Source organism: Stegodyphus dumicola, chromosome X1, assembly GCF_044657685.1.
Source record: "Stegodyphus dumicola isolate Sdum_Otavi_A_Nest chromosome X1, ASM4465768v1".
In the NCBI taxonomy this organism is placed as follows: Eukaryota; Metazoa; Arthropoda; class Arachnida; order Araneae; family Eresidae; genus Stegodyphus; species Stegodyphus dumicola.
The window spans coordinates 249,420,878-249,433,375 of NC_140780.1; the positions used below are offsets into that span (position 1 = coordinate 249,420,878).

Here is a 12,498-nt window from a genome sequence, read left to right on the forward strand (position 1 = left end):
GCCAGCCCATATCCAAACAGTTTTGTCTGTTTCTTCTGAAACACTTGCAGAAGTTTGTTCTGCATTAAAGGAGTATGGTAACCTTTTATGTTGACATTACGCCTCGAGATGGTTACAGATTTAAGTTAAATGCGCTAAAAAATGTTGACGAGGAAAAATTTACTAAAAACTTCTTTCCAAATGCTAAAAATAGATATTGTTAATGATACTCATAGACCCAAAAATTAAATTCAGGGCTAATTGAATTAAGAATAACTGATTTTTTATTCACATAAAGCCAGAACCAGCGGCAGGGCTCATATGGCTGCACCAAGTCGCAGAATTTTGGACCCACAGAGACTGCATCACCCAGTAAGATATCTAGCACCAGCCCTCAATAAGTCTTAAGTATATGTGGGAATTTATTTATTCAGAACTCTGATAAGCCTTAAGCATGTCCAAGAAGTAGACTTAAGTATAATAAATAGCTACACTAATACAATTTAAGCTTAATTGTCTCAGTGCGCGATAGAAGCAAGATAAAATTTAACGGAACAACTTGTCGTTAATTGCCAAGCTCATGATGCATAGCCAAAAATGTATAGTGAAGGATAGCTAAATTTGACGATTATAGCCGCTAATTTTAAAGGTTTTTGTATATCGCAAAACAAAGGTGAAATTTTCCACTTAACGAATTTTGTAAAGAAATGTGGAAAAGTGGTAATAAATGAAGATGATATAAAAGAAGTTTTTCATTGTGATGACGATGCTTCTCAATCATCAATCAATTAATGAAAGGTGAAATCTGTAGTATGGTTCTAGATCCAGAAAATACTGCTACCGATTGTGAAGAAAGTTGCAGAGAAGTTACTGAAAAAGAGAAAATTTTGATTGACAAGTTAGTTGGAATTCTCAAAACCAGCAGTTACAGGACTTCCAACAATGTAACTCAACAGAGATTATGTCTGTCTACAGAATTAAAGAGAAAGTATTAGCACAAAAAATGAAGCAACTTAAATAACTTAAATTGAAAGAAATGTTTAATAAGGTAAACAAATAAATATGGAGCTTTTTTTATATATAAATTGTGATACCCTTTAGATTATAAATACTTCATTATTTCCTATTTTATAATCTCTACGTGCCATTTTACTAGATTTAAACTGATGATCTAATATCCGGAAAAATCCGAAATCGCCGAAGTTCTGATGAGTCCGGATTTCTAACTTTGAACTGAGTACATTATGACATAGTTCCAAAAGGAAGGTATTTATTGGAAATTGTTACTTTTGGATCCTACTGAAATCGCGTTTCTGGACAACACGCAAATGGTATATAAAGTTCTATCAACAAATATTAATAAAGATTAAATATAGTGATTATACTTAAGTATAATAAATAGCTAAAACTTTTAAAATGTTGAAATGGATAGTTTAATTAGAATTCATCTAGCATAATTTGTATAAACCTTAAGTATTTGTACTCAGTGTTTCACAAACAAGCAGAATTGTAGCAAATTGTACCCCAGAATGTTTTTATGCAAAACAACAAATTTAAATATCCCCAATAAAACAAATCTATATAATTTTTTCATAATTCCATTTTTACTTTTATAGTTTATAATATCATATAGTTATTGCATCCTCATGTACGAATGCTTGTAGAAAAATGAATATAAGCTCACATAATTATAAAGTATGCACCTTATTGAGCATAAGCATTAAAAAATGCCAAGGTAATAAATGAAGATGATATAAAAGAAGTTTTTCATTGTGATGACAATGCTTCTCAATCATCAATAAATTAATGAATGGCAAAATCTATAGTATGGTTCTAGATCCAGAAAATACTGCTACCGATAATGATGAAAGTGACAGAGAAGTTACTGAAAACTAGAAAATTTCGATTGACAAGTGAGTCGGAATTTTCGAAACAGCAGGTACAGGACTTCCAACAATGTAACTGAACAAGAAATTATGTCTGTCTACAGAATTAAAGAGAAAGGTATTAGCACAAAAAAAAACGGAGCAACTTAAACAACTTGCATTGAAAGAAATGTTTAATAAGGTAAACAAATAAATATTAAGCTTTTTTTTTTGTAAATTTTGATACCCTTTAGATCATAAATATCTCATTATTTCATAAATTATGATTTCATATTTTTAATTTTATAATTTCTACATGCCATCTTACTAGGTTTAAACTGATGATCTAATATCCAGAAAAATCCCAAATCCGGAATCGCCAAAGTCCCGATGAGTTCGGATTTCAGACTTTCTATTGTATATAAAAAAAATAGTATGTCATTTCACAAAACATCCAGTTTTATGTCAAAACACATATGTTAGAACAACACTATGTATAAATATAATGCATATCGTAGGTTGCTTTTGGAACATAAAAAATGCAAGATGAATGTTTTCACTGCCCAGTAGAAAGGGAGATACAAAAGTGTCTTTTTTTCTTTGACTAAGTGTATTTAATCTGTTGAATCAGAATAGAAATTAATTCGAAGCTAAACAATTATGTGTTTTTCATAGTCTGCAGCGGGGAAAGTTTCTGAAAAAATTTTTGAATTTCTCCTCAGACCTAGGTTTTGTAGTTGAAAATACTGTAGACTGGGTAATCAAATGATATAGTCATTTAGAAAGTATGGAAAAGAGCTTAGCTATTGCAAGAAAAAATTTGGTGACATAGACCTATTTCATGACAATTTATTCAGTAAAATTTACGAAGATGCATAACACCTGGGAGGTGAAAGGGTCTACCAATTTTCAGAGAAATCCCATATTTCTTTGTAGACCTGTAACAAGAATAGTTGAATTGGAATTACTAGAATATGTGCTAATTTTTCAGAAGTTTTATGATCTTACATGCATTTTTTTTTTTTTTTTTTTTTTTTTTTTTCTGTTGTTAATTTTATAGCTTTTGCGGAAATGCCAAAAATTGTGCCAATTTGATGTTTTGTCTCCAAATATGTATTTAAAATGCGTTCTTTCCTTTTTGGAATATGAATTCTCGTGTTGTGCATTGCAGAGTTTGGTAAGTTAACCATTTGAGTCCCAAGCAGAGCAATCGTGCTGTTGAGATTTTATGTCGAGAAAAACCCAGTACATTTCGAACATGGTGGACAACTGACAGTGCACTTGATGTTGATAATGTAGGCACTTGTTTTAAATCAAGTGCACATCAATGTAAAATAAACTAAGTGCTATCATGCCGCTTGTTATTTCTCGACATAAAATAAAACAAGCACTGTCGCACAGCTGGGGTCTTTTCATACTCATTTAGAGAAGTCGCGGTTACACTCTTTGGTATTCTTCAACAGTGTATTTTCAAAACCCCCTGGGACTCAAATGGTTAATCAGTACTTTTGCAATTTTAAGACCAGTTTAGCTAAAAAAAATTTTGATTCAGAAGTTTGCAAATTTCATGGCAGATCTTTCCTTCATGATGATTTGTTACCGTATCTATTTTTGGTCAGTTTGTAGTATTTTCTCTCTTTCATATTCTTACACCATGCATCATGAGGCTTGACAATTAACTACCATTTTGCCAATTTTAAAACAGGTTTAGCTTGGCAGCATTTTTATTGATGATTTGCATGATTTTGTTCAAGTATATTAACATTATTGCAGGGTCATTAAAGTTCCAATAATGTAATAAATTATGTAAAATTAAAGTATGTATATCTTCCCATTTTCTTGTTTTAAAATATCTAACTTAATGATTTTTTAAAACAAAATTTCATCAAGCTAATGGGAAAGTTGATCTAAATTGGCAGTTGCAAAATATTTGTATAAATTATGTCACAAATTGCTTGCACGTAGTTTAATAAAATTTCTACAGATTAAGTTTTTTGATAAAATGAGTAAAAAACAATATTTTCAGTATTTTAGTCCAACTTATAAGTTATGAGTTTATTTGCATTAAAGAATCATGATTGGAAATAATACGTCAACATTTTGAAAAATATGGGGATGCAACTTTGTAGTGAAAAAGTGATATTTTAAAACTTCTGAAATAAAAAAGGGGGGAATTGAGATATTAAACATTTGTATAAATATCTGAAAGTCAGCAACTAGTTAGCATTACTCAGGCCTTGTCTTTGCTTACACAGTTTTTGATTAAACACTGCTTTAGATGCTATATATCATGATGGGCTTCTGTTTAGGCAAGGGATCCCTTATTCAGATGTTGCAAAGAAATATTCCTAGAATGAAAACTTCTGCTATTCTTAGTGAGATGACAGTGTTCACCAAAAAGACCTGATAAGTATTTTTAAAAAAAAAACTCCCTCCTTGCAGTGTGAGGTTAAAGTGTTTAAGAAAAGTGAGTACCTTGCTAACTGTGAAATATGATCATTCATCCAGTTGTTAACAGTAAGAAACATAAAAGTTGCAGATATTCATCACCAGATGTGTGAAGTGTGCCATGTTAATCGATTGAGTGACAGTAAAGAGCAAAAATTGGTGAGATTTTATAAGGAAGGTCAAGACACTAAAGAAGAAAAAATGATCATGAATAACTGGCTATCATTTGTAGTAGCATAATTCTGAGGAAGGTACCCAAAACTTGCTGTTCATTATGATAAATATTCGAACCAACAAGGAAATTATGTAGAATATAAGAATTGTTTGTAAATTCAGAAAATAAACATTTCTTGTTTGGAAAAATTGTTACTTGCTTCATTTTTATTGTAAAATAGACTTTCTCTAAAAAAATAACCCACGTAAAATGGCATTGCAAAAACAAGTCTTTTTTTTTTTTTTTTTTTTTTTTAAACACTAGAATGGCCATACTTCCTGAAGCCAAAAACACCTATGTCATTTCACTACCAGCCATTAAATGTCTTAAAATTTATTATAATCTATGTAGAAGTTTTTTTTTTTTTAGTTAAACTAAGCTTAATCTGCTAAAACTGATCATTTTATGCAAATAAAAATGTGAAATGACTAAATTTAACTCATAGAATTTTAAAAAAAGGGGGCGTCTACTTATATTTTGATCCCTCCCCCCCCAAAAAAAAAAAAAAGAAAAGAAAGTTTTGGTACTTCTGTATTAACGTAATCACCTTGCTGCAATTTGGCAATCTTTTCCATTTTTATATGTAAAAAAAATCATACATGTTAATATTTTACATATTTTTATGTGTAAAAAATAAGTAAAATTTACTTAACAAGTTGGTGGTTTTAACACCCTTTTTACTTTCTTGTAAAGGAAGTGTTGTAATCACGAAAAGTTTCAAGTATCATATTTCGATGAAAATACTCATTTCAACCACTTTAGAAACCATTTGAACAGTGATTTTGCATGACAGCTCTACATATGGACAGAATAAAGAATTGTAAATTGGATTTAAAATAGACTCAGGAGAGATTTTTTTTTCTTTGACATCTGTGCGTACATACCTATATATACAGTCAAAAGTCGTTAATTTGGACACCCATAATCCGGAATGATCTATAATCCGGACGTCGCGTTTACGCATACACATAGGTGTTTACGTGTGCACGTAAGACCTTTACGGCTGCGAATATGAGTGTGCACATGGGAATAATACATTTACGCATGCGCATTTAATGTATAACAGACGGTATAAGCTAAGCTAAAATTATCTAATTCAGTTAATGTTGCAGATTGCGTTGTTCCTTAATCTTCGAACTGGATATGGCTTATTATTTTTTTCAGACTGTTAGAGCAATTTTATAAAAGAAAGCTTGAACTTTCGATTATGTCAAATAGAATTTCCGATATATATTTACTAATATGTAAAGGATCTACGAAGCGAAAGTATGTTTCGAAGTCTATTAAGTGGAATTGCTGCAAAAAATGGATAAAGGCTTGATTATCTAATCATTCCGAAATATGTTTATCAAGACACAATAACACGCTGAATAAATACTAATTCAGGAAGTCAAACAACAAAAATCAACGTGATATTTAAAAAATTTTCACAGGACTAGTTTCGATGGTTTTACCGAACCACCATCCTCAGCTGCAAAACCGCAAAATATAATGCTGATTTTTGTTGTTTGACTTCCTGAATTAGTATATGTTTATCAATTTCATGATGCTCTGCGGGGGAAGGGAAACGACGCGGCGCGCAATGAATTGGAAGTTGATCTGTCAGCATTACCCTTATCTTCAGGGCAGATGTTTTTATTTTATTCGGCGTATAATTCCTTACTAAATGTAGTATTTCATCTCGATGTACTCCGTCTTTGATATGATTTAAATCAAGTTCCTCATCATTATAATTCGCTTCCAATAGTGAAGAAAGTGACACAGAGGTTATTGAAAACGAAAAAATTTCGATTGACAAATTAGTCGGTATTCTCGATACAGCAATTATAGGACTTGAACAGCGGAACTTTGAAACTAAACAAGAAATTATGTCTGTTTAATAGAATTAAAGAGAAAGTATTATCACATGAAAGGAAGCAACTTAAACAACTTACATTGAAAGAAATGTTTAATAAAGTAAACAATTAAATATTAAGCTTTTTCTTTTTGTAAATTTTGATACCCTTTAGATCATAATTGTTCTTTATTTCATAAATTACGGTTTCATATTTTTAATTTTATAATTTCTGCATGCCATCTTACCAGATTTAAACTGATGATCTATAATCCGGAAAAATCGATAATCTGGAATCGCTGAAGTCCCGACAAGTCCGGATTAACGACTTTTGACTGTATATATCACATAACAAGTAGCTGTAGAAATTTGAAATTTTGTATATGGCTCTTGTTGAAACATTTAGTTGTGCACCTCCCTTTTTTGTTGCAATCGGCTGCACCAATCATATATAAATACATATATATATTATATACATTCCCACTCTGTTACCTGGCTCGGTGAACTTAGTTTTTTATTGTTATATGTTGTACATTTTTTCCTTTAAATGTGATTGAATTAGTGGGTTTTATGTTCCGGTTAAAGTTTTTTTTATATCTTTATTTAATCTGCATGCAATAGCTGTAGAATTATCAACATTTGTTTACATTTGAAATTCGGTAGAATAGTGAATTAAGTCAGTTTCTGCACCTTCAATGTCTATTTGCCAAGTGGGAACAAATGTAAACTTTTAGTTTCATGCATTGAAAAATCTGGCATCTTGCCCACTGGCCAAATTGCTTGTTTTTACATAGCAACTAATTTTGAGAAATTGCTTTTTTAACTGTTTTAACTGTATTTGGTGTTTTATGTTTTCTGTATTTTACAATTTTTAATGAAGATGTTTTGAGTATTTTTCCTTTGCTGCAAAGTGGGAACTGTATTAATTGAATGAGAAATATACTTTAATAAAATATGAGGAAATAAGTTTCAATGAAATGCAGCAAAAAATGTGTTTAATTTAATAGGCATGGAATACAAGGAAGTCATGTAGTGTCCATATCATCGTTAGTCAGTAAATATTATCAACATAGGAAAAGAAAATTTTAGCAGTTTATATATAAATTTGAATTATTAAATCAGGATTACATGATAAAAATCTTTGTGAAATTTTTTCTGTGCTATATTTCTCCCGAAGTACACAGCGATCTGCTTTTGCTTTTAAAAAAGTCACAGAATTGTGGAGGCTTGGCATAGTGTAATTTTTGGCAAGAATGGCTGTGTAAAGGAGTGCATTTAGTTGTTCTCTTTTTAAAATTTTCAGCAAAATTCTGTATTCCTGCAGAAGTTTTACTGCACCATTGCTGGCAAATTCCACAAGCTCCTGTATCGGAAATTCTAAAGATATGCTCTTTTTAGTTTATTTTGTGTTATTGCTGTTGAATTGAATTTTATGGTTTGTGGGGAGAACATGATATTTAATAAATAAAGATAACACTCAAAGCATTGAAAAACGCTCTTTTGGGCGATTTTCAATGCTTTGAGTGTTATCTTTCAGTATTATCGAAAACAAATGCATTTTACTTTTTGATCTTAATGCAAAACAGAAAAATAATGTAAAAAATTCTATATTACAATTAAAGAGTACCACCGTTGTCCTAAGGAAGGAATGCGAAAATCTGGTTCATTACATAAATTTAGATTCATGGCCTAAAATTTTAAAATGATATTTATTCATTTTTTAATTCTATAGTGTAAAACATCGATTTTTGCAAAATTCTTACAGCTGCTTTTTTTTTTTTTTTTTTTTTTTTTTTTTCCAGTTTTAAAGCTTCTGTTCCTTTTTAAGAAAAAAGTAAACATCTAAAAATGACACAAAATGTAGGCACATACTCATTGCTCTCTTCCTCTGTTTAATAACAAAGGCGGTATAAATTCTTAAAGTGCAACATAACTATAAGGAAACACCTAGAGCTTATATGTACTTTATGCTATATGATTCTGTTTAATTTTCAACAACACATTTTATTCCATATTATTAAAGTATTAACGACGTTATAATTAGAACTTTATATTGTTTCACTCTGTTATTTCTTTATTAAGTTAAATGCTTATTAAGTGAAAATCTCTTTCTTATTAAGTTAAATATTATTTGTTATCTTCGGGTGAAGATGAAACCATGCAATGTCCAAAATAACCTTCGGGTGAAGATAAAACCGCTACTTTATACAACTTCCAAAATAATCTTAGGGTGAGGACTTTGCTGGTGGGAGTACTACCTAAAACCTGGAAAAGAATATGAGTTGATGTCCTGGAGTCGTAAACTAAACATGTCTTTTTTCTCAACTGGATAAATCATTCGAGCCGCGTGTTGGGTAGCCAATTATAATTTAAACTACCATAAACAAAAGACTCATTTGGCTTTTTTAAATAGTTTTAATTGACAAAACACAATTAAGATAAAACATTACAATTATGGGCATTATAATTACACATTTAAGTTACAAAGTAAATCTCGGGGAAACAGCATGCTTAGTTCATAACTCCCGTACATCGACTGAAGGGTACTATCTGTTTTTTTTTGGCTGGTGTTTATTCCGGCGACCGCTAGTTGGCGTTCGTTGAGCTGTGAACACTGGTAATTCGGTTCAAGGTTCGAGAAAAAGTTCGGTTCAAGAAAAAGATTCTTTGGCATTAATGCACATTCATTATACCAAAGAAATAACAACTGACAAAATTTTTGATATATTTGCCAGTTTACTGCCACGAAAAATGGAATTCAGGAATATTTTAATTCCCGAACCCTAATGAAAGGCCAGCAAAATGTTTGCTAAAAAAAAAAAACTATTATTTGCAGTTTAAGTTCATGTCCAAAATAAATTAGATATTTTCAATCTTTATGTATTTAATTCAATATCTTTATTATATAATCATATACAACAGAAATATGGATTTTATATATTTATTTTTCTTTATAGTTGTATTGTGAAACCAAAGAAAGATGAATTTCAAAATTATGTTAATATTGTAATAATAATTTTTAATTAATTTAAAAACAAAAATATTGAATTATGCATTTAGTATGTTTGTAAGGTAATAATTATAAATACAATAATGAAATGCAATATAACCATAATTATGCTACATAATTTTATTATAAAATCTCCTATATACTTGAAGATGCTGTAATAGGTAGAACTGTATAGCCATAGGACCATATAATAGGTAGAACAGTATAGTAACTGGCACCCCCTTGTAATTTGAGCTGGCTATGCTTATGATACTGAATGGATATATGAGTGTGATTCAGTATAGAAAAATAGCCTAAGCAGAGGAAAGAGAGGTGAAATGTAAATAAACATGACAGCCTTCTAAATAACTTCCTTTTCAAACCTGTAGCAAATAAAGTACTGCAGCGAAAATCTTCTCTATTTCAAATTTATTATGAAATCATTAAAGAGTATCTAAAAGTTGTACAGAAAGCTATTTTTTTTTTAAATTATGTAATTTTTTTTGGCAAAAATTATTTTTTATTTTGCGAATATGATCAATATTTTCTAGATAATTATTCAAAAACAATTTTTATATCTTGTTTTTTAATTTGGTTGCTAAAACTAGCGCTTTAGATAAGCATGTTAGGATAATTTATGCTCAGGCAAAGATACCATTTTACTGCTGTAGATGCGCGGTGAGACAAGCAGTATCCCACCACATCCTGAATTACCTTAAAGGTGTACCTGTTTTTTTTTTGCATGAAATAACATTGTATTAGGGGCTAATTATCTATGTGTAAAGTTATTTTTTCAAAAAAAAATTTTTTCATCCATTGAACCTCAAAGGGTTATTGAAAAGTGAAAATGGAAGAGAATTTGCTCACTTCTCTGAAACCTAGCAGAAGAGGAAAATTTAATTAAATGTGTATTTCTCTGTGTTCATGCAATTGGTATATATCAGGGGTGGCCAAGCTCCTTGACAGTCCGAGCTATTTTTCGTGATCCACAATTAAATACATATTTAAAAGGTATGCAAAAAAGGTATTCAAAATTTTATTTATTGAATTATATTTTAATTATATTTATTGAAAACATAAATAAAAGTACAAAATATGTGTATTGAATTGAAATATTAAAAGTTAAACACATTTACTTTACTTCTCTTGATAATTCTTTAAAATTTGGTGAAAAACTGGTGACAGCACTTCTAAGAAATTCTTTGAAATGCTGGTTAGTTAATACTGATCGGTGTTTGGATTTCACGAATTTTAAAGTGGAATAAAATGATTCACATAAGTACGTTGTTCCGAATATTGAAATAATTCGACAAGCAGCCTTTTTTAATTCAGGATACTTTGATTCTGGTATAAATTTCTAAAATTCAGTAATCGGCGTCGATTTATATTTTAATTGTAGAGCTTGATCTTCTTGCATCTCTAATTCTCCAGATGCTTTTTGGGTCATAAATAAATTGGGAATCTAAAACTCACTTTTGTATTATATTAATTACAAATGGATTCAGAAAAAAATCAAGAGACGATGGACGGAAATGAAATTTGTTACAATATTGCACTTAGTTTTTCATATTTGTTGTCTGTAATTTAAGTAAAAGACATTTTGAAACACATACAGAACAATAATAATTTTTAAAAAATATAATAACACTAAAATGAAAAGGGAACTGGGGTACATTTATCAAGAGTCACAAATAATCCTTCAAAGAACCGCATGTGGCTCGCGAGCTACAGGTTGGCCACCTCTGGTATATATTGACACAAGCAGAAGATTTAAATGAAACTTACTACAGTACTGCCATTGAAAGAAAGCTGGCGTTCTGTTGAAAATATTTGTATTTTAAATTTTCACAGTTTTACTATATATGTATATCTTTTGAAAATTTTGAGACATCTTAACTGCATATAGGTGATAACCTTGTCAGATCTTGAATGTGATTACCTAAATGCTCAACAGTGCTGTTCAAAGCTTAATAAAGTAAGACTTTTTTTTTTTAAACTGATAAAATGTTATTTTCATTATGAAAATATCTTGTGTTACAAATATGAAATTATTATATTTATTTCAGTGTAATCTTACATTATTTGCAAGTAAAAGAATATGAACAGGATACATTTGTAGATAACATTTACTATCTAGCTTGAATGAAAAACAGAGCTTCATATTTTTATACTTCAGACAAGTAATATAAATTATGAAATTTAATTCTAAAATTAACAGCTGATAGTTCTTACAGTGATCAGGTAAGCGTTTATATTGAAATTCTGGGTTATGCAATTTTTAGTACTGATTGCTAGTTGAAATGTCTTATTTTTAGCTAACTACCTCCTGACAAATTTCAGCAAGAAATGGATATTAAAACTGTGTGAATTAATTTTCATTTATTTAATTTTAATAATGTCTTGTTAAAAAATTTTTGTTTTAAATTTTCTAACAGCAAAGTTCCACTCTTAGCTAAAGGCTGTAGACATCTCAATGTAATGATATATTAAATTTTTTTTTTTTTTTTTTCTGTTAAACATTTAATATTTTTTGCTTTCAAAATTATTATAAATTGCCTATGGTTATAATTTACTTTAATTCATTTATCTATTTATCTCTCTATATATATTATGTACATTAATTATGTTGATTTAATGAGGAATGGATCTTTAGCATATTATACCAGGTCCATATTAGAAAGATTGGTAAAATTTCACAAAGTAAGACTGCATTTTAATGATTGTTTAGCTAATTCTCCAGTAGTTTGATGCACGTCTTCGTTCAGAAGTTGATTGAAACGTTCATCAAACTCATTTGGTTGCCCGGAACGAGCAGCGTCTTCTAGGTCGAAATTTCCATTTTTGAATTTGGCAAGCCAATGTCTTGCAGTTCATTCAGGCATTTTACTTTCTCCATACACTTCACAGATCTTTCAGGCTGCTTCTGCAGCATTGGCGCCTTGATTAAATGCAAAAAGAAGAAGGTGTTGAAAATGTTTATTTTTGTCGATTTTACACTGCATTTTAATGATCTGAAAAATAACAAAAATTAGCTCAGACAAAAAAATTAAATACACCATCTTGTAGAGGGAAAGATTCTTTTTCCAATAACACAAAACATTATGCCAATGCATTTTACTTTTACCGTGTAATTTTAAACACAACATAAACGGCCATTACTTATGTTTCA

The 12,498-nt window shown here is 29.9% G+C and overlaps 1 protein-coding gene across 1 annotated transcript in view; it reads left to right on the forward strand.

The window, feature by feature from the left end:
* cnir (cornichon-like protein) overlaps positions 1-12,498 on the forward strand; it is a 64,651-nt gene that overhangs the window by 6,331 nt on the left and 45,822 nt on the right. Inside the window, exon 2 of the mRNA XM_035368689.2 lies at positions 11,236-11,304. Coding sequence (XP_035224580.1) covers positions 11,236-11,304 — 69 coding nt within the window. The remainder of the gene's footprint in view (positions 1-11,235; positions 11,305-12,498) is intronic.